This window comes from Chamaea fasciata, unplaced genomic scaffold (genome assembly GCF_029207755.1).
Source record: "Chamaea fasciata isolate MVZ Bird 193981 ecotype frontalis unplaced genomic scaffold, bChaFas1.0.hap1 SCAF_6, whole genome shotgun sequence".
Classification (NCBI taxonomy): domain Eukaryota; kingdom Metazoa; phylum Chordata; class Aves; order Passeriformes; family Sylviidae; genus Chamaea; species Chamaea fasciata.
The window spans coordinates 18,499,152-18,522,816 of NW_027094091.1; the positions used below are offsets into that span (position 1 = coordinate 18,499,152).

General features: G+C 39.8%; 1 protein-coding gene across 3 annotated transcripts in view; it reads left to right on the top strand.

Moving 5' to 3' along the window:
- Positions 1–10,310: 10,310 nt before the first annotated feature.
- The window catches only part of STIM2 (stromal interaction molecule 2), a 68,145-nt gene continuing 54,790 nt past the window's right edge, over positions 10,311–23,665 (top strand). Inside the window, exon 1 of one of the 3 annotated variants that reach the window (XM_066185583.1) lies at positions 10,311–10,579. In XM_066185583.1, coding sequence (XP_066041680.1) covers positions 10,405–10,579 — 175 coding nt within the window. In that variant the 5' untranslated portion in view covers positions 10,311–10,404. Of the gene's footprint in view, positions 10,580–22,085; positions 22,103–23,665 lie in introns of those variants that run through there. The other 2 variants (XM_066185581.1, XM_066185582.1) reach the window with 2 other exon arrangements.

Genomic DNA, 23,665 nt, shown 5'->3' on the forward strand with positions numbered 1-23,665 from the left:
TAAGTATTATAGTGGAGAGTTGGTTTATGGCAAGTATTATTTATTTAGGCAGCTAATCAATATTCAGTCTTGAAAACACACAATTAAAAGGTGGAAGTGGTAGATGTTTGGCTTTGCAAAAATCTAGGTTAATAAAGACCTAAAGAGAGGATTGCAATCTTAGAAAGCCAAATATATCAAAGACCTTCCTGTCAGTGCAGTCCTCCAGAAACAGCAGGAAGTGATGCCCAGGGTGTTCTCTTGAACATCCTAGGTGACCATTCTAAATGCCGACATTGGAGAGCTCTGTGGACAACAGGAATGCTGCATTGCCTGCCAGGATTTCAGTTAGAAGGGAGTAGTGAGAGAAGCAGGGAAATCACAAACGCCATGGTAAGTGCAGATTTCCTCAGGCTGGATGATAACTTATGTGTTCACTCAAAGTTGGAAAAAACTGTCTAGGACCTTGGCCACCTTGGCTTTGAGAGAAATCACACACACAGGAGTGTTAGGCACTGACTTGCAAGCAAGTAATGGAAAATATTGCCAGAAAACTCATCCCTACTACTAGACTTTGGATGAGGGAAAGGCCAAGATGGTAGATTGATACAAATAAACTTCGTTTTGTATACACCAGATCTTTACACAGGATTCTAGAACATGAGACTAGGACAAAGTGAAAATACTGTTTCCAGTGAAAAGGCAGAGAATGTTAGGATTAGGCTTAAGTTAACCTAACCATCTGGGCAAAGAAAATGTATTATCTTATGTAATATATACAATAGTAATTCATAATGATAGTGGCTTGACACCTTTTTCTAGTTTGTCAGGTTTTTCCTGTTCTGTGCAAAATGATGAAATTCTGTGCAAAATGATGATTTTTTTTTTTTTAAGTAAATTGTGGAGAGTTTTTTAATATAAAGATCAAGAGTCTCTCTGACATGTCAGGTCCATCTTGTCCCATTCAGATGAGATTTTTTGGTTTTCATTAAATAATGAATTTTGTATTTGTATATCATTATATGTACTCGTTTTTTCCTAGTTTAAAATCTTGAACTGTAATTCTCACAGTTATTCTGTGTTTTCAATTCAAGGCTACTCTTATACTTGCTAGGCAGTTCTGAACATTCTTATAAAATCTTGGTTCAGTTTGTTTTGTTTTATTTTATAAAGAAAAACACCACCTTCTTTTTCAGCAGCACAAACACATGCAATGTAAAATGTCATAGAAGAACTAGCCCTTCATAGATAGGAGATTTTTTTGTTCACAAGTTCTAAACAGTTTAATAAAAAAATATTTGGAGTTGAACTGGCATTTTTAGTCCTCTTTTTGTAGAATTTACTGTAGACCTTTCAGAAAACTGGGCACAACCCAATGAAATGAGTATGTTCTTGATGCAAATGTAAGCCATCTTTTCAGTTTTCTCTAGATGGAAGTTTTGTTCCTTCTTAGAAAACACCATGGTGAGATTTTCAAATGACAAGTGCAGGATAAATACTCTCTCCTGACTTCAGACATTTAAACAGAGATGGTTACTGATACTGCTCAGGAAATTGTTCCAATGCAAACAGGTTAGTGCTGTGCACTCTGCTTTTGGTGGGACCAGGCCATTCAAAGGCAGGGCTATTATGGAACAGAAATGTTCTTTCAAGATTCAGTGCTTTATTAGCATTTCAGTGAGGATTAATGCTATGCATTTAAGCTTTTTATTTCCTCCGTAATGTAATATATTTTAAATTTTCACTAGCCCACTTAATTTGTGAGTTTTCAGGCTGTGAGATCAGTTAGATCAAAAAAGGGAAGTTGATAGCATTTAAGAAATCACTCATTCTTTTCAGCTTAAAACTCTAAGGACAAGGCAACTGCCCTACCTTAAGGAACAGCACCCAGTGCCATAGTTTGTGGTTTACTGCAATCTCTCTGCAGTAACTCTCTCTAGGTGTCACATCTGCCTCAAGCCTTTATAGTTCAGAAGCCTTAGCAACACACAAGGTGGCCTGTAAGATCCCTGCCAACCCAACCCATCCTGTGATTCTATGAACCTTATTTTTTGGATCATGTAGGTAACAGTTTCTTGAGCTTGTCTCTTTTTACAGATTACAGAGATACCAAGATTGTGTAGAAGAGACTTGCTCTGGAGGGATATTGAAACTTTCAGTATTGAATGATCATAGACGCTGATTCCAGGGGAAGTGGAACACTGCTGGTGTTAGCACAGATAATCCTGCTGGGAGCACATCTTAGGAACCCTTCTGAGTCTCTCTTTAGTAATTTTAGTTTCGAAGATATTCTCTGAAATTACTGCAGCATAAACATGAAAGCAGATGCTAAAACATTAGGAGAAGCTTACCCATTGCTACAAGATGTGCATTCCAACTCCTTCATGCAGTGAGCAGTTTCCTTTATGGTTGTTTTCTAGTTATATCAGTAAGGCCTAAAAGGTATTTTGATTCCTGTATTCCAAGACCATGAAGTAAAGAAAGGCATTGGGGGACTGTTAATTGGTCATTTCCTAATGGATAAGAGACAGAAGATACTCATTTTTTTTTCCTGAAAGTTGATTTGCCTCTCCTCTCCATGTTTGAAAAGCTTCAGATCTTAGATGCTTATTTTAGTAAGAAATGAAAAACCTGAGGTTCCCATTACTCTCTGTTGATTCTAAAGGGGTTAAGAGTTGACTGTCTCTGATTTAGGCATTCAGTTGAGCCCTTCCATGCATTTCCTATTAACTACTATGAACAGTTTAGAAAGAACCTCTCAAACTCACTAAGTAGAAGATAAAAAATATGACCTGTTCTATACAAGTCATATCAGAAAGCTGGAAAACTTCAGTGAATACAGAACGTTTTTGTCTCACCCTAACCAAAACTGTCACCATTTCATAATGGGCAGATAAAGGAACAAAAAAGTCCAGATCCAAGGGAGATCATGAAAGCTTGTTCAACTCCAAAGCTCAAGGAAGCTTAGCACGTTGCACACAATCTTACAAGTACCCCAACCTGCAAAGCAAGCAGGAACAAAAATGAACTATGTGTACTCTTTCTGAAAGTGTAAGCAACAGATGAAATTTTACTTTTTTTTTTTTTTTAAAATTTTTGTGAGAAATACAGCTGTTTGTACCAAGTCATAATACCAAATGCCCAATATTGTGTTCTGAGAATAGGACAATGATATGTATCCAGTGGCCTTGTAACTGAGGATGCAGACTCCAATGCTTTCCCTCTATTACCCAACTCAAAACATATAAAAATTGAGGCAAAGAAAAAATATCTGTTATTTGATTTCCTCAGCAGTGGTTTCCATATGTCCTTCAAGTTTCTGTATAATTTGAGACCAGCTTTCTCTGCCTCTGCAGTACGATCTTATTCATTAGAGTCTGTGTCATTCACAATACCTGGCAGTGCAATGCCACAGATCTAGGGAGCTCCTGTTTACAGGATGTGCTACTTGCCTGCAGAAATTCCAGGAAACAGTCTGCTTGCTGTGACCTCAGAGCAGCCATTTCATTTTACCACAAACCATCTGACAATAGAATTGTATTTACATGGTACACATGTTCACTAGGCTTTTGATTACTCTCTGTTAGTCACAGATCATGAGAATATAATCTCCCACTCACCAGAGTTCTGACCTCTGATTGAGTGCTCATTCCACTTTTCAATCAACAGCTTCTAAAACTATGAAAACCACATTTGAAGTAAAAGCTTTGCCACTTTCTTCTTGCTTCTTCAGAAGGTCATAGTCTTTGTTCTTATCCCAAATATTGTCTTAAAGGGACAAATGATTTCCATTGTAAATAATTAATCTGACAGCATTTTTGTGACCATGCCCATGCTCATTCAGGTAAACCAGGTAAAGAACAACTCTATGTATTATGAACTAAGCCTTTATTTAGACAAAAAAAAAAAAATTATATATATATATATATATATATTTACTGAAAATTACTACTCACATTATTTTTAATGTAACAGTTACTTTATATAGACACTACAGACACACACAATATAAAGAAAATTAAAGCTGATCCCCAGAATGCCTCTACCAGCCTGAATAAGCAGACTCCATCCTGACAGTTCCTGTTACATGTGAGTAGGAACGATTTTCTCTGAACAAAAACATACCCAAACATGTCCCAGGAGGCACTCTTCAATACTTCCTGCACTCATGAGAATGTGTTAAATGACTCTGTCCAAATGATATTTTTTTTAAATTGTGATTCTTATTCTGATTTTTTTCACACAGTTGGTCAATATGCTTGTTATAAGATAAAAAGTAGTAATGTGCAGTAGTGACTCTCATCACCTCCTGATTGTGATTTCCTTGTTTCCTGTCTAGCAGGAAGGGAGGGAATAAGACACAAAGCACTGACTGTCTCTGCTTAGGTAATGGCAGATGTAAGATTTGTTGAGATCCAGGGAAAGTGAAAGAAATATATACATACTGGGATTTTTTTTTTTTTTCCATTTGGTAAAATGCTCTGTTCTGCATTCCCTCTAAGATAGCCTTTTTTTGGTGAGTCATGTTTATGGCTCTCACTTCTGTGTTGAAATTGGGTAAATTCTCAAACTGCTTGAAAAGTGAAAAACTCAGCAATTTATTTTTAATGTATGGAGTTATTGTGTTAATATTGCTGTTCATGAAACATCAGGAATGGTTACACAGATCATTTAAAGACAGTTTGAACTACAAATGAACCCATTATGATTTTACTGTGAATACAAAAATTACCACAATCAAAGTCTTCTTAAAATTTAATAAGATGCCTGGACTTTTACAGTCTGGCAATCAATTTTGGCAAAACCAGTTGTAGTGATGTATGTTCTGAGTAGATCAGATGATGAACTTTGTCACATCATGATCTCCAGAACTGTCCCTTGATAGTTCTTAATATATTTCTGATCACCTAAATCTGTAATATAATTCATTTCCACAACTGTTTTTATGTTGCTCCAAATGGTCTTTAGCTGCCTAAATATATAACAACCCATCACTTTGTTGTAATCTGACAAGCCAAAATATTCAAGATAGCAAGATCCCTCCCTGCCCCTGCACCACCAGTAAGATTGTGTCCTGTCAAGCTGTTTGGCTCCTATTACAGATTCCAGAAATCCAAGTGCTGCCTGAAATATTTTTTTCACTCATTCTGCCATTGTTTTCCTTCAGACTCAGATATCTCCGGATGTGCTTCCAGATCTTGTGTAAACAGATTGAGTCTTTGTTTATTTTTGATATAAACAGAACCCAGCCACAGTTTGCCTAGCCAACATCTTCTAACTGGAATGGCATCTTTGTTCTCATAAAGAACTCAACAATTTGAAAAAAGGATAAGCAAAGCTTCTATGCAAATACAAGACTCATCTGCAATGAACACTTGCTGAACACTGTGTGTTCCAAGACTACTTTTATATTTGTCTTTACTCCATAAGTGTTGAAGAAAAAAATCTCCTGCAATGCTTATGATAATGCTGATTGGAAAAAAATCTCAAATTAGGAAACTAAATTAAAAAGTTCTTTGCAGACTTGCAGCTCTCGTTCTGCCCTTCATGACTGCTCCTTCTTTCTTATTGAAAGAGATTTTGTAATTTTTGCAGCATTTTAGACTGTTACCGGGTAATTTGCTCGTTTGAGGGATATCTAGACTCATGGTCACTGATAAGAAGATCCTAAGAGCTAATGCTCCCATCAGATAAGGAAGATGTTCCACTGACTTCCATTCTCTACATTCCAGTTTTCTTATTGGACTGAGATAACATCTTTGACCCATAGTTTCTTAGCCCATTAACAGCTGGAAATACAGGACCACTTAAAATACTTTGTATAGTTTCCTCTTGAACTAACAACTTTCCCTCCCAAAAACATTAACTTCAGTAATCCAGAAACAACTGAGAAGGGGTTCCTAAACTGATACTCTCAGCCTGGCAAATATAAATCTTATAAAATTCCACCTTCATTTCATATTTTGTCAGCACATGAAATCTGGGAACTAGAAAGTTTTACAATTTGGATGCAGATATTAATAACTTCACTAATCAAGATAAGATATTTGAATTTTAATCTCAAGCCTGTTCAAAAATGAATGTTTCTTTTGACAGCACTAATAGAATCAAATATTTCTTGGGCAATTTACCAATAATCTGGTGGCCATTGCTTATGTTAATTTGAACTTACTGCCAGTTCGTACCTACCTCGTTTTTTAATTAAAAAAAAAAAAAAAGTTATTGTATTAATTTCTGAGACTTCTATCCTGTAAGGTGACCTTGTAGGGTTTTGTTTTGTTTTGTTCTTGCTTTCATGCTTTGTTTCTCTTTCCTCCACCAGGTTTCTTTCTCATCTGTTATTATTAGTCTGGATCACTTTCCTCATCAGTCTTCTCATCTACCCAGAGCATTCACAGTTTGTAGTTTGGAGAGACTGCAAATGGCACCAAGGAGCAGAAAAAAAAAAATATTGTTTTTCCTTTATTCTATTGTTCGAACCTGCTTGAGGGTTATTGTAGGCCTGGCTGAATGTATACATTGGAAAGAACTGTTGGCATTAAACAGCTCTGAAGATTAGTTCCTCTCCCTTTTTCTGTTCAGATAAATCAATGTGCTGATTAAGGCTAGGTGAATGATAAAATTGCTAACAGGAAAGGCAACTCAAAGCAGTTAATACACATTAATAAAAGGGAACAAAAGCTTTCTGCTCTGACGATGAATGGAAGGATGGATGCAGGACAGGACTCAAAAGCCTCTCTGGTTATTCATACAGCAAAGAACACTCAGAAAATTCGACCAAGGACTGTAGGAGTCCGTTAATACCCATAAGGATTGGTGACAGAAAGTAACATAAATGGTTGAACTCCTAAGGCTTCGAGGCCAGTTTGCTCCCTGCAGAAAGATAAACGTAGGCACTTGTGGGAAATGCTATTGCAACATTCTATCAACAATGTAGTTTGTGCCAGTGCCGGACCTTCTTCGGGGATGGCTGCTGTACTTAGAGCAGACCGCTAAACAAAGCAACTTTAACTTTTGTTCACACTCTCAGGGTGTCCCCATGCTCTGAGAACCGGGAACGTGTGCTCCCGTGAAGCCCATACAGCCACGGGGCACCAAGGCAGCGTCACCAGGCTACTCATCTGCCACGGTGATGCCTCTGTCCAGACAGTGCTGGGTCCAGCATCCATGGCAATCGCACAGGACAGAAGTGACACCAACTCTGAGGTTCTCCTCATGTCTCCTCGGTTCCTCTTGGCTGGAAACAACGCAGAGATTTTGGATATGCCTCTTTGTAACCTTTAGCAGCTGATAGTGATCAGTGTCTCCATTCTGTCTCACCTCTGTGAGTCATCATGATTTCTTCCTTGCTCCTTTTCTCCAGAACTGGGTGTCTTGTAAAATGCACACAAGCTATGCTGGGTTGGGTGATATGCCTGCCAATAGCACAGTCCAAGCTGAGAACTCTTTTGCTGCTGTGTGCTTCATCCAGCACATCATGCCCAGACATTCATTCTCCACTCACAACAAATTCCAGCCTTTTTATTACAACAGTCTACATCCAGAGGTAGGGAAAACATTCTAAATAGCAAACGTACCCAAAAACCACACAGCTCTGCTGATGAATGGGGCAGGTCACTCGTGATGAAGAACTGTGAAAAAGGCTGAGATGCTCAAAGCCCTTTTCCCCTTATTCTTTACTAGCAAGGTCAGCCCTTAGGGTTCACAGAGCTCTATGCCTAGTTTGGCAAGGTTTGGAGGAGGAGACTTTGGCAAATTTAGCAAATTACATGTTTGCAAGTCCTTAGGGCTGAACAGGAGCTGCTTGTAGAGGTGCTGAGGAAGGTGAGTAACTTCATTGTGCCGTTTCCTATCACCTTCTAAAGGTTGTGGCAATCAGATGGGATTTCCAGTTACTGGAAAACAGCAAATGTCGCATCCATCATCAAAGCAAGGTGCAGGAAACTGCAGAGCAGTCATCCTTATCAAGTATCTCTCTCAGAGGTCATGAAGGAAATGTTTCTGGAAGATGTTTCTGGGATGACAAAGGACGAGTCAATTCAGAAAAACCAGCACAGTTCCACCAAAACAATTGCCTTCGGTCATGAGAGAGTTGGCTCTATGACAGAAGTGATAAGGGCAGCACATACTGATTTTAGCAAGGGTCTTTTGCTGTGACATCCACAGCATCTTTGTAGTCCAGCAGGGACTGGGTAAGTAGACAAGATGGATGGCAGTCTGAACCACTCTACTGAAAAAGTAGTGGGGACCAATCTGAAGTGAAACTGGCATCTGGTTATGAGTGATGTTCCTCAGGGTTGAGTAGGGGAGTTAGACTAGAGGAACTCTAGAGGTTATACATTTTTCTCTGATTCTGTGATGAAGCCTTGCAGGGGACTCCTTCGAATTTGGGTCCTCATATTGAAACCACAAATTATTCAGGTTTCTGTGGATTAATGGATAGGCTGCAGCCTTTCCTTGATGCTGAATCGATTCATGCAGCTGATTCTTCATGATATGAAGTGGCACTGCATCACGAGGCATTTCCAGCTAAGAAGCTTCTCACTGCGAGGTCTTCTGCTATGTTGTCCCGACCAGCAGTGACTTCTCCCCAGCTCCAGAACACAGGCATTGCTTGAAACCAATCCATTCCTACTTCATGATTTGGGGATTTGTAGTCAAAAGCAGGAGGTGAAAATGACCAATATCGAAAGAGGACTTTTAGTAAGGATCATATACTATTTTAGGCCCACATCATTTTCTTCCCTTCTCACAGCTATTCTGATGCATAATAGGCTTTTCTTTACAGTACTTGGATCTTTTGACTTCACTAACTCTCAGTTAAAACAGTTCACACTTGTCCAGGAAACTTGCCTCTTTCATGTACCCTTTATGCATTCCTCTCTCTTTGTACCATAGTATTAACTAATTAATTAAATTAACAGCCGGTTCCTTTGTTTCCATCTGGGAAATTTACTCCTGCTTCCCTCCCTGAAGCGCAACAGTACTGAACAAGCTTTTGTAAGATATGGGCTTTTCATTGTTCTCTTTGCACAAGATCTGGTCAGATACTGTTGGTCTTTTAAAGCTGTCATATTCACCAGCAGAAATGATAATGCTATGCACAGACTTCACAATTCAATTGGAATTCAATAGATTTAGACACATTTTCCAAATCCTTATATGCTATATGATTAAAGTTTTGGTGTTTTATTTCCCCATAAAAATATGTTTCAGCTGGGATGGAGTTTGTATGCCAATTTTATCACTGGAGACATTGTTTCCTGCTGCATTTAACAGTACTGTAATGATTTCAGTTAGCTTTCCGGATCTTGCTGACCCGCAGAAGCAGCTTGTACAACTCCATTTTGTGCTCCTGTCGGGTCTACACAACAGGCAAAGGCTTTCTCAAGGTTCTTTCAACCCCTCTTCTGTTATTTCTTAGGTAATTGCAATAGTTAATAGGAAATGGAATGTTTGTGTAGTTTTTAGCATCTGTGCTGCATTATTTTCTCACGTATTGTGTATCTAAGATACTAGATTGAATTTGGTCTTTACAGGCTGTGTAATTCTTGTTAAATGTTTCTAAATGGAAGGCTGTAAAGTAGCACAGGTTTGGACAGGACAAAGCACAAACAGACTTTAATGCCATTCAGTGGCTTGATGGAAACACCATAAGCAAAAGTGGCTTTTTTGGGTCAAGATTTTAAGCACAATGAAATCGCAGTTGAATCTTTGTGAAGACTTAGTTGTCCTGGTTTCAGTTGTGTAGGAACAAATTTGAAACTCTTCTCTTTTGTTGATGTTTTTTTGATGTTTTGAGAGTGCTGTGGAACAACAACTTCAGAAAGCTCCCCTCAGGTGTCTGCACTGGCGGTGCGATAAGGGCGAGTTTAACCAAGTCCAAGGTCTCGTTTTGCCCTGTAGCTAAAGCATCTGATTTTCACGTCGTGCCTTTCCCGAATCCGGCCCAGCCGGTCTGGACCTGAGGGGTTCCGTGACACGCCTGGCGGCCCGGGGAGCCGGCGCTCCGCAGGTCCCGGCGCGGGCTGGCCCGGCACCCGAATGCGGCCGCGGGACGGCTGCTCCCGGCACCGGGACAGCAGTGCCCCGGCGCCCGGCGGTGCAGGCGGCCCGGGCGCGGTGCGGGCACCTGCGGCTGCCAGCGGTCCGGTCCGGCTGGCAGCGGTCCGGTCCTGTGCGGGCCGGGCCGCGCTGCCCGGGCAGCGGCACCGGAGCCGCGCGCCGCTCGCCGCCCCCTCCCCGCTGACGTCACCGCGCGGTGACGTGTCGCCCGGCGGCGCGGGGGCCGCCGGAAGCGGCGGGAGGCGGCGCGGAGCGGAGCGGGTTGGTGCCGCGGGAGCGGCGCAGCGCGGAGCTCCAGCCCTGCGTTCCTTCCTTCCGTCCTTGCGTTCCTGCCTTCGCTCCGCGGCAGCGGCGGTACCGATGAGCGGGCTCCGAGCGCCCGGCGTGCGGCCGCTGCCGGCCTGCCTGCTCCTGCTGGGGCTGCTCCTGCCCGCCGCGGGCGCGGGGTGCGAGCTGGAGGCTGCGGACGGCGGCGGCGGCGGCCGGCGGGGAGGACGGGGAGGCGCGGCCGCCTCTGCGGCGGAGCCGGTGACAGGTAACGGCCCCCGCGCGTCCCGTCGCCGGGCGGGCTGTCGGTGGAAGGGTGGGACGCTGTTCTCCCGGCTTCTCCGAGCCGCCTCCCGCCGCCGCGGGGCCGGGCGCGGTGCGGCTCTGCAGAGGGCGCCGGGCAGGTCTGCAGGGGGTCCGGCTGCGGCGGCGGCACTGCGGTACTGCCCGGCGCGGCCCTTCCCGGCAAGGAGTCCGCCGCAGGATGTGTGCAGGATCCTGTTGAATAGCGATATTGTTGGGATCCGGAGCCGCCGCTTCCGCGTCGGCTCCCGCGGTGCCGCCCGTGCGGGTGTCCGGGGCGCCGCCGGCCGCGGCCGAGACCCCGCGGGGCGGCCTCCGGGGGGACGGGGCTGCGGCGGGGACGGCGGGGGACCCGCCGCAGCCGCCCCGCGGGTCCCGCTGTATCGCAGCACTGCTCCTGCCGAGGCAGAGGTGTCCATCCCTGCCCCCAGGGGGTTTTAGTTCTCCAGGAAAGTGGAAGGCATTCCAGCCTTCACTTAATTCTTTAAAGAAAAGTCACATTACTGTACTTAGGGCAATTGGGAATGCCTGCAATTAAAACCAGCGGTGGTACTGAAACATTTTAAATACTCTAATTTCAGCAGGGTTTGATGGCTCCGAATTGCTTATACACATTCTGAATCTATCTGGTAATGAACAGGAGGAAGCTTTGCTGCCTTTAGACCATTCACGTAAGAAAATAGGATTTGTGTTTTAGGAAATTCTCAGAAACATTTAGAAGTTTGTCCTGTCTCATAAGGTACTTTTCAAAATGCTCTGTAATTCGAAGGAAGAACATGAAAGGTAGACGAAACAAGAAAAACCCATATCCCTTCAGAATGAAAGTAGTGTCCATTTCTCAGAGAAAAACTTCAGATGTTGTTGGAATAGTGTTGACACCCTGAGCTGAAAGTGCTGAACTTCAGCTGATGACGCATACCTGGGTTTTTTTTCAGCCTAACACCTTAATGACATGAATTTTAATTATAATTAATGAAACTTCAGCAGTAGTCATGCAATAACTCCAAGATAGAGATGCAAGGCTACGTGATCTAGCAGTCCTGTTTGGGGATGCGACATTTCTGAAATCTGAATTGTCCAGTCTGTTGGCTTGCTGTGTAAACTAAGGAAGTTGGAACAGCCGCAGTCTGTGAAGCAGCAGTCGTACCTCCCAAGGGTGTTGTGGAAGTGCTGTATCAGAACAATTCTCTCTCTTTGTTTTTTGATTGTGATTGGTCTGGTTGGAGGTGGTATTAAGCTGTTCTTACTCTGAATACTGCTGATGCTGTCTTCATTTTGTGCTTGATCAGTTTTGATGTGTCAGTCTGTACGGACAAAACCAATTTTTTTTAATGTTTTATGGGCTATAAAGGTACTGAGATGCCTATTAGCCGTGTTCTCTCCCACTTAGTAGTGACTCTGGTGAAGAAGAAATTCAATTATTTGAGAAATCTCACATGCTATAAGTGGGTTTATTGTGTTACATGACAGTATGGTCTCGAAAATACATATGCTTATAAGCCATCTTACACACAGTTTTAAATTTTAGGAGGTTTCACCGTAGTTCTGTGTTCATCTACTTAATAAATACATTTTTCAATTTGTCATGGAGGTTGTTTGCCTAACTAACTAACTAACTCCCAAATAGTTTTATGTTACTTTTTGCAAGGCTGGAAGAACTCTTGAAGGTTTGGAAAAAACCAGATGAATTCTTCAGGGAGTGATTTTAGTTATATTATCTATCATTTTCCTGAAAGGTAAAAGCACTGTTGAGTTAGGAAAGAATGCCAACATTCATCTGGAGTACAACAGAATAAACTTTTAATTCAGTTATTTTGACTAGTTTGAGAAGTACAATCCAGAAGACAAAAAGCTGCTGGATACAAAATGCTGGGCTAGGAAGAGGCTATGAGATGCTCAGATCGAGGTGTTTGGGAAACAGCTGTAGGAAATAATTCAGACTTCTAGTCACAAATTGGTCCGAATGAGCAACATGGAGCTGGCAAAAGTAGATGCCATCCTTGGATATGTTGATTGAGTTTAAATTACAGAAGACTTTTTTTTTTTTTTTTTCCCTTTTTGATGACACTTTTATGTCTAGTTTTGAGTATTAAATCCAAAAAGTACAGAGGAATGTAGCAATGTGATTTGAGAGGTTCACAACCTGTGAATTATTTTGGGATTTTTTAAATGAAAGGATTGTATTATTCTGATGTGGTGGAAAAGGCTGTGTATGTAAGAAATGGTTCACAGAAGCACTGGGAGTTTTGGAGTTTTGAAAAGCTTTTTTTTTTCTGGCGGTTTTTTTTTTTTTTTTTTTTCGAATGTGGTTGAGATGTAGGTTAAGAGGAAGTAAATTTTAGTGGGTGGGATTTAGATTAAATATAGGCTGGAAACTTTTTACCTATAACAGTCAAGTTACATAGACAGTTAAACAGGTGCCCCGTATTAGAGGTTTTTATTGGCTTAGAGAAGAAGCTGACAAAGATTATCTAGACACTTGACAGAAAAGGGATGTGTGATGAGTTTTAGGACTAGGAAAGAGCCTGTGATTCTATTTTTGCCATATTTCATCAGATATTCAGATATTTACTTAATTGAGTATATCAATTATCATTACTGCAATCTTGCCTGTGTATGTGTGCCTTTTTAACAGTACTTTTAAATGACAGCTGAATATGTAACATGTGACACTGCTTGAAGGTGTTTAGTCACGATTATGAAAATTGGACCAACAGAACTGTGTCTCCCTTGGAGGGAACATCATGAGGCTGTTTGCTATTCACTCCGGCTCTGCTTGTTCACTACTTAATTTGGTAGAAGGTTTTAAGGAACCTTCTGTTCTAAGCTTGAAGATAACACTGGGTTTTCACATTTTCATTTTCACCTAATTTTAAGTTGCTTTGTAATTCTGGATAATTGTGGATTCTTTTCATGTTTAAATTTAATCCATGATCATGGATTAACTTGTCTGCCTTTGGGTGTGACAGAGAGCCTGCACCTGTATTTGGCTAATAAACTTCTCTCAAATTATGTCTTACAATATTTGAGATCAGTTTTAACTACATCACTGCATTGTATTTACTGAAGAACCAATAGGCAACTTACTGTAACCTTCTTTTTAGTAATTCAAAGATTTTTCTTTTAATTACATTTCTATTTTGGAACTTAGCCATCATCTTAACACTCTGAACTCTTCAAATTAATCAGATTTTGGCATTTGAGAAGCAAAGGTTTCTGGAAAATGTGTTTTTAGCTGCAACTCTACAATTGGCTTAAGCTGTTCTAATGTTGGTGGCTGTTTAAGTGGGGCTTTTTTCTCTGGAATTGACCCCAGGTTGTCACGCTTGCAATATTATTACCACAAGAGAGCTGGTAGGAGTAGGCATGCTCATCCCACTACTGGAAACCACAAGGAGGGAAGGAATTTCATTCTCCCTTTCTGCTTTGTACCACCCGACTTGCCCTAATGTTGTGATGAGCATTGTCTATTGCTTTGGCTTGCAGGAATGTGACAAGAACCACAGGTAAATGAATTTATCAGACTCTTTCCTGGCTTGCTTTAAGCCTAGCACCAGGGCAAAGAAGAGGGAGGACCATGATGTCAAAAGAGGGGAGCAAGGATGGTCTTCTTCCTTGTGATGGCACCTAGTGATAGTCTGAACAGAGCTGTTCATAGAATTTCATCACTTAGGTGACTGTGAAACCGCATCAGTGATCTTTTTGGGGCTTGAACAATGCATTTTGAATTCGGTGGTTGTGTGTGAGCCTTCATGTATGGTGAGTTAATGCCAAGAGGATGGTGAATTTTCACTTAGTGAAATGCTTTTGCATGACTAGCTTGGCATGCACCAGTCTTGTAAGTTTGTGAGCTATGAGACTTCTGTTGCTTTCTTAATAAACTGCTAGTAGATTTCTCTAGTGAGGGAGACTCAGCATCATAGGTTTGGGGTTTTGTTTGTTTGTTTTTTGCAATTCTATTTCTTCTGTTTGTCTCTAGTAAAACTCCTTGTAATCTGGTTTTATTATTCTTGGTGGGAGGACAGAAATTTCAAGTCCTGTCTCCTCTAAAGGGTGTTGACTTGAAACTATCATTTACTTTTTGATACCATCTCAATGCAGTCATCTGTCTTTGAAATATTATTACTTTCTCAGTTAAATTAATTTTTTAATTTCTTAGCATGTTTTTTATTTTTAGTGATGAAGAACAGAAGAAATTCAGGAGAGATCTGTGTTTTGATAGCTCAGTCAATAGCAATTGCATTGTCATAACTATGAGATACTGTTAAAAAAAGCTGTGAATGGCTGGATCTGTAGACAGTTTTGAAACAAATTTTAAAAAACAATTAACCAGGAAAAATCCTGGCCTTTGTGTAGCTGAGTGGCATTGGACTCCCACTCAGAGATAAGACATCAAGCACTTGTTACTTCCTTTGCCCTTAGCTGAGTTTTTTTGCCTTACAGCCTTCCAGTGTTTTGGTTATAACTCTTCAGTGTGTTCTGCACCTTCTGGTGTCCTGTGAGGTTTTTCCTTCCCCTCTTGTGGGGATTCAATCTTAGTGTTGTGGTTTAGACAGGTTATTTAGCTGGTATTTTTTCTTGTGTTAGAGTAGTAGTATATGTAGCAGACCCTTTCTCAATACCCCCAGTGTCGCTCCCTGAAGTGTTTGAACTCTGTCATGTCTCCATCAGCAGGTTTTTGTGTTGCCCTTTCAGCTCTAAGCTTTCTGAAGGCAGCTCTGCTTTTCTGAGGACATCCTACCCCATTCTGACAAGCTGGGCCTACGCAACTTGGGCATGACTCATTTTCTTCTGCCTAACTCCAGGGATACTGATCTATCATAACTGGGTTGAGCTGCCATATATTTGTCAAAAGAGGACTGCACCCAGTGACAGGAGCTGTTGATCTTGATAAGATTTCCCATGATGATACTACTACTATGAAAATCACCTAAAAATACTGAGGTGTTTTAGCATTTGTATGAAGTAAGCAGTTTCATACCCTTCTAATTGATTTTTAGGTTGTGTTGTTTAACTTGTACATCTTTACATATTTTTTTGTGTTCAGCATTCATTTTCAATCAGTATTTGGGGGGAGGAATATGGGAAAGCTAATGTGATATGGGAAAGCTAATGTTCCTTTTTTTAAAAAAAAATTAGTGCATGGTTAAAGACTCTTCAGAAGTCAAAAGTGTATTATTTTGCATTAAGTGTTGACTAATTTACTGCAGAAATCCCGATGGTAGGAAGACTTCATTGGGATTTTGGGATTAGTCTGCGACATCCTGTCTGTGGAACTGGCCTTTTAAAATACAGGAACTTGAGATGTTTATCTTGACCACATAGGGAGTGTGTAAAAAATAAATAACCACAATGTTTGTTGTCCTAAAATAAACATATACATATTTTTAGAAACCAAGGTGAGTTTCAAGTTATTACATAAGTTATGATTATTCTGCCTTTGGTTACTACTAAGTATCTCAAGTTACTATGGAAACTGCATATCTGAAAGAGGAGGGGTGAATAAAATTATAATGTGTTGTTAAAATTTAGAATCAGCACAAACAGAATGTGATAATTGTCAGAAAATTTGCCCTTGTTTACTTGATTTCTCTGAGCAATTCAAACTTAAAAGAGTTTATTTATACCTTTCCTCCCCCTGCCCCTTTCTTCTGGATCTTGCTCATTTTCCTTCAAATCCAAAAAATCCATGGCATTTTTCAAAGACCTGGTAGAGGTGGGCGTCTTTAAATCTGTATAATGAGATGTACTGTAGAATTTTAACTAAAATTCATCTTGGAAATTGAAGATAATGTGCTTGTCAGTACAATTAAGAATTTGAGCTCACAGCACTCAGAACTGTTGACTCATTTGATTCAGCAGAATTCAAATTAAGAGGTAAGAACCACTGACCTTTTCGATCTTATTCCTGTGGTCTCTAGCCAAGATTTTTAAGTATATCAGGAGATTTTCTCTCTGTGCAGACAGTGTTATGCTACTGCAGGTGAATCTTTCTTCTCCAGCTATTCCTAGATATTGAGATGGGAAAGGAACCCATCACTGAGTTGCTGCAGCTTGGATTGTGTGAAGCTTCACTTGTGCAGTGGCTCAGAATTTATAGGAATGCAAAGATAGCTTTGATCCCTTTCCTCTAGGCAAGACGTTCTGTTTCCTACCTTTTCTTGTGCATCATGAATCATTTAAAAACTGTCAGCAGCCCAGCCCTCTGGTACTGTCTCCAGCTAAAATTTTAATACCTGATTGATTTGTGTGTGTGTGTGTGCTGTTATTCTGTAGTTAATGTTCATTTGTAAGAGATCATCATGTGCTCAGCCTCTAGAACTGAGTAGTTTACTAAAAACAGTAGTTTACCTTAACCTATTTAAAGCTGTGTTTTTAAAAGCAAACAAACCTTGTGACAGAGTACTAATTTAGGCAAGGTTTTGTTGAATAAAAATTTGCTGAAGATGTTTTGGTTTTCTAGGCTCTGTGTATTTTCTCCTTAAAAAGAGAAACTTGCCCCACATGGAAGTGTGATCTGAATGCTCCTTCTCACTTTGTGGTTTAGAATAAAGGAAGGGGTTAATTGTATGCAATTATTAAACATTTGTGATAATGTTACAGAGATAAAGGAACAGTTTTTCTCAGTTCCGTCTAGTGGCTCTGTGAACTGAATTACTTAAATTCAGAGTTTCCTGCAAGTTAAATACGTTATTTAGAAAGGAAATTTTCACACAAATGTTATTTTATTTTTAATAGTAAATAACTCCTTGTGGCTCCCCTGGAGATTTGTGAAGAATAACTCCTGAATGATACGTGTGGGTTTTTTTAATATATGTAGCATTTGACCAATGAGTGAATGGCTCAGTAAGTGATTATTTTTGAGATATACTCAGTTTTCATGTAGAGGTATGTTCAGTTAGCTTTGCTAGGAAATTATAAGCTTTGACTGATAACTTTTGTCAATCTGCTCAATTTTTTTTTTGTCCCAGCCATAGGCTTTTACTTGAAATGCATTCCTCCCTTCTGCCCTCACTAGATGCATTAAGTAGGTGGGTCTTCTGTTTTGATGCCTAGATCTAAAGCATATAAAAAAAAATCTTATGTTGTTCCTCTCTAGTAGTCTGGAAATGACAAGTTTGATTTCCTCATTTTGAAGTCCTACAAAGTATTTTCATTTGAAGAACAACAAACAAATACTGTTCTGTTAACAAATAAAAAGCAGATGCAAATCAGGTGTTCTCTGATGATTTTGAAACAAATATGAAAGGTATTTATTCTGAGTAGGAGTCTTCCATCTACCATAGTTTTAATTCTAGATTGCTATATATAGAATGTTGCAAGGTAGCTTCTCGCTGTAACATTGTATATCTATGTGAAAATGCCACTGGCTCCAGTTATTTTCATCGCCTGAAGTATTAAAAATTGTTTTGAAGTGAAAATGAAATTGCTTTGGTTTTTAGTGCTAAGTGCTTTTTACTGTCTTGCTAAATATGAAAATTAGATTATATAATATCATATACTTCCAAAATTTATATTGTTAAGTGTCAGGAACAAAAAAATATGTTTACGTCCTTTCCTACTGGTGGATGGATTTTAGTTACAAATGAAATGTGTGGAGACAGTTCTGTCTTTCCCAGGGTATACTTTTAATTTTTATTTCAAAAACTTAACTTTGCCAGTGTTTTTTTGGAACCTGGCTGCCTCAGTCTCTTGTTCATACCTGGTTCAGGTTCCCTGAATATAATTACTGAAACTATCAGTGCTGTAGAGGGTATTCTAGTTACTTTGGAAACAGCACAGTGATATGTCAGTCTAAAATACAGATAAGAGCCTCTGAGAAGTATTCCGTTGACTTCAGTGTATGAACCTGTATTATTTATTCACAGGGATTTCATTCCAAGACTGCATTTAAAGTAAAGTAATGTTTTGGTTTTGGTCTTGTGAGGCTCCACTGCGGATAACTGGTTTTACAGTGATAGTATGGCAGACAAGGGTTGGGGACCTGTAGCTCTGCAGCTTTAGAGGATGTTAACCTTGTGACTGGTTTAACACGTCCCTAAAATGGGTTGTTTCTCCAGGAAGGGGGCTCCCCCTTTGTGCTTGTTGCTTTCTCTCCCTCCCTGCCTATTTTTTGTGTTCTGGGTGCTCCCTTATGTCTGGAGGTGGACTGCTTGAGGGAATTGATTGAGCTGAAAGCTGGTGGGTTTTTTTTTTTGTGGTTTTTTTTTTTTTTTTTTCATCAGTATCAGGTCTTTGCTTCAGTTCTGTGCTTGGCTGCTCAACAGTATCTTGTGAGGAGATAAAAGTGTTGGGGGAAACTATTTTTAACCATTTTAGTGGAGGCCCACACATGCCAAATAAATAGCAATTGAGAAAGGTAGGTAAGGGAGACTTAGGTACTCTCAAAAAGCAACATTTTACCCAGATGTTACCAACTGTGAATCTGAAAAATGACATTCCAAATTGATAAGGAAGTACTTCAGCTACCCATAACACTTGTAGAGAGAGGCTTTTAGATTAGCAGTAGAGCCATGATTTTTGTAGGGCTTCTTAAAGAGTTTAGTTATTCTAGAGTTTAGTTATTCTTAGCTTGCAGAAAAATGGATGGTTTGGAATGAAACTTTTGTTTCAGGTGTTAATTTTTTTTTTTGCCTATTGATTTATTGTGAAAGTATTTATATCTCAAAATTCAAACTGTTTGCCAGGCATAATTTACTTCTGTAAAGTGAAACCGATGAAATGTGATTTTTTTGATACAGGATAATAAGAACATGTGCAATTCTGATTTGGCTGTAGATGTTTGAAAGCTAAAAAACCCCACCTATCTGGACTCTAAATGCATCCAATTGACTACTTTTAAACACTGTTGTAAAAGAATCCAAGTAAAACTAGTTTGTTTTGTTTATTAAGTAAACATCCTAAGAAACTATGCATCTGTGATGTGTTATTCTTTTGTCTCTGAAGCACTTGGAAGCTTGTTTTATGTTGCCTCATGTCTGTTTATAGTATCCCATGAACAGTAGTCAAGGCTCTTATTTCTCTTGCTGTTGACAAGTGTTGACTTCCTTATTCCAGCAGAGTGGAAGCTCTGTATGCAAACTGGTCTGTGATCAGGTTCACAGAAATCACAGTTTTCTTACAAAACAGTGGTGAACAATCACAGGTACTATGTTGTCTTACTGGAAAGAAAAAGGATGCATCTTCACAGTGCTAGATGGTTACAGATGGAGCATCAGAAATTACTGGAAGTTTGGTGTGTAATGAGGTGATGAGCTGGGACCCAGTCTAAGCTGCTGTTGCTTGCAGAGGTCTCTGAAAGTATCTCATGATACTGTATGACAGGGTGATGAGATGGTAGTGTTGACATGCAAAAGAGTGGTGCAGGGAGAGAAAAGAGGAAGGAGCTTACTTTAATGAGTGCTTTCGTACCATTAAGTGTATTCTTGGGGTTGATTTAACTGATTAAATGGATCTCTGATTAGCTGTTATACTTGAGATTTTTGGGAGTAATTGTGGATTGTTCTTTGAAAAAAGCCTGGCTGTTGGTCAGGAAGAAATACTACAAATTATGAATACAGAGAAATAGAATACTAATCACTGTCACTTGAAAGGCTGTAGGAGATACAGAAGCACACAGGATGTCCTGAGTTAGAAGGGATCTGGAGGGATCATCGAGTCCTGCCGCTAAGTAAATGGCCCATACTGTGCTGAACCCACAACCTTGGCATTACTAGAATTAATTAGAATTAGAATTACTAGAATACTTAGCTCTAACCGAGCTAAGATACTTGAATCAAGCTTGCCAGTGCTTTTATACACATGTTTTTGTGTAAGATAAGCTAGTAGAACTTCTCGATATTAAAAGACCTGCCTGTGGCTGTAGTTCTTAGAAGCTAAAGGCAGCTGCAATTTAGGCCTTCAGCCTGCCTTCTTCCTCATGCTGAGCTATTTCAATTTAATTGGCAGATTCATTTTTTGCTGGAATAATATGCTGAAATTAGCTAAGCAAAGGTTGAATGAACACGGGGCTGGAAGGCCAAGAAGGTGGAAGGAGGGATGGAAAAGCACTGTGACAGCCAGATGGGTTTTGAGTCTTAGGAGAGAGATAGCAAGGGTGTGGTTGGCCTCTTTGAAATAATGAATATTATAAGGCAGGCACCTATAAGAAAACTGGTACTTATTTTCATGCTACGAGACCTGGAGGCATTAATTGTAAAATCAGCAGACTGTTTGAAAATATATATATCTCTGCCCTGCTTCCCAGTTTCCAGGGTGAAGTGGGAGAACATGTCTGCATGAACAGGTACAATTGAGCTACAAATCTCATTTCAGTGGACTGTTTTGTAAAAGAAAAATGTGTTGTTTTGGGGAAAAATTGTTGTTGCCATCACCCTCTGTACCGCACCATTTGCTGCGAGGTAGTCCTTGGCAAGATTTAATTGGGTGAACACCTTTGATTAAGGTGTCCATATTTCATATGTATTTGCTAATCTTCTATGAAACTGCAAGGTATGATTGTGTTGAGACAAAACAATTAGACAGTATAGTTGCCATTTCCATTAGCATTTCATTTTTCTTTTTGTGCTAATGTTTAAAGTGATTGCTAAAGTAGAAAGAATGAGGGTAAAATACTTAAAGGAGAATGTCATAATGTTACAGTAAGCTTCATCCATAATTTATGGGGTTAGTTTTTGGGAGGTGTAACTAATTTGGTGTTTTCAGTTTGAGGACTGGCAAAACTTTTGCTGGCATTTACTCACTTTTAAAATTGATTTTACTGAACTGTGTTTCTGCTGTTGATTTGTATTGGTTTGCAGTCTCCTAACACTGAAATTTCTTTCCTGCCAGAAGCTAGCAAAATTACAATGAGTTTTTTGGTTTTGATTTTCTTTTATCCTACTTAGGTTTCTGTGCCCAAAAGGCTGTCAACAGCACATTAACATTCTAACAAAAGCCAAAGAACAAGACAGCCATTGCTTTGTTGCCCAAATTATTGTTTGTATTCTTTAAATATGAATGTCATAGTTGATTATTCATTTGAATAGATTTTTTAATGCTTTAGTAGAAATGTTTTAAGAATGCTTCTTTAATTTTGGTCATTTATTGTTTGGTACTGTATTTTTGGGGTCTGTGAGGTGTTTGAGGGGACTTTAGGCAGAGAACTAAGCATAAGAACTGAGTTTTCTGAATACAGTAATAGTGTAACTGCTTAAAGACTAGATATTGTGGCTTGCTATCTGTCTTTGGTCGTCTGCCTTCAGATCAGACCATGGGTGGAGATTTTAGGCAGCTGTAGGGTTTTAGGTGATAATGACGATTTTGCAGGTTGATCAACTAATTTTTGAAGATCATTCATCCAAATTGCTTTGGAAAATAGGCATTTGCTCTGTAATTGCTACCAGGCCGCTTCTATTTGTAGAACACTGAGGGAATATAACTGACTTCTCAGACTTTGTGGCCTCTTGTGTTTTTTTTATTCAGTCCACCACCTGCCCTGCTCCCAAAGGTTTGTAAGGGTTATTGGAATGAAAAGAATTGTTTCACTGCTTCTCATATGATTGTGAATACTTGAAGTGAAACTATCTGGTCTTGTCTTGGGTTCTGCTCTCAAAACTGACTGTAGAAATGTTTCGTGAATGTGTCTAGTTCAGTTTGCCTTCAAAATTTTGTTGGTGTACACAATTAAAACGAAAGTGGAAGTGAAACACTCTGCTAGTAGCAAGAACTTGTTGCAGCACATAAAAATTAAGGGAAATACGATGTTTAAAGGAGTGAAAATTGTGTTTGCTTTTCCAGGTGTGTGCTGTAGTTCGAATGATCATAAAGGACAAGCTTAATTTTCCTATATTAATGGGGGATGTAGTAAGAGTCTGGTTAGAAGCTGGAAAGGAGCATGTATTTGACTATCAAGACAGACCTATATTGTTTTTCTTGGCAAGTTTTGCATTCAAAATTTTGAAAGAGACTGGCTTAAATATGATATTCTTTGTTGCTTTCTGCACACTGATGAGACTTGGAAAAATCAGTGGGAAATCACTATGGAAAGCAACATCTTATGTCCTAAGATCAACTCAGAGCTTGTCATTTATAGTACTGCTTGGGTATTTCAAAGCTCCTTTTGTTTGGCTACGTAGTGAATTTGACCTCAGCACCTGACTACAGAACAGTCTGTATTGTGCGGAGCTAAAGCATATAAGGAATTTCCCTAAAGTATTCTGCTTAACTCCAGGGTTGTTTGGCACCCAGTGGAGAGGATAGTTCCTGAGTCTTAGTGTTAGTATGTGAACTAGGTGTAAGTTAGAGATTTAGTAAAAGGTGAATTATGATCTTCGTGCTGGTGTCAAGTACAGGTGCCAACACCAAGAACAAAGTTCTCAATGTATTGCAGTGCTGGGGCAAGGTAAATGCTCTTCTTGTCCTGTGCATCTTGCCCAAGAGTTTTACGTAGCCTGTAATGTTTGCATGAATAATGAGCCGTTGTCTCTGACATGTTCACCTGTTTTATGAAGTAGCCTCAACTGGTAGTCTTGGATTTCTCACTTAGAAATATTTTGTAACTTGCTACTTCTTTGGCCTATCTCAAACTGCTGTTAAACAGAGATTACTTCAAAGTACAAGTTAGAGCTAGTTTGTTTCTTAAACAGGCAAAATTCCTTGATTTTACAGATTTTACTTTTCTGTTGGCAATTGTAATGGATATGAGGTTTAATTGTAATGAAAGCAACTTCAATATTTAATTCCTAACCTAGAGGATTTAAAAGACAGTGGGTATACCTAAATATCTGAATATGGGTTAAATACTTCTATTAGAAATGATTTTTTTTTTTTTTTTGTTAAGGTGTCACCATCCAAATGATGGCTTTCAGGCGTCCTCCAGTTCTCTCTTGGTTGTTCTTCCTTTCAGAGGAAATAGGGAAATAATGATTTGCATTTGGCAGGGCAGGCAGAAAGCTTTGTTTTTTGCAGTGCTGGGTGAAGCATTTGCAATGGTTTCTGGTGGGGTACAGGGCCCAGAGCGGAGGAAAGCAGCCAGACCAGTAGCAGCTGTTACTTCTCACACTGGAAATAT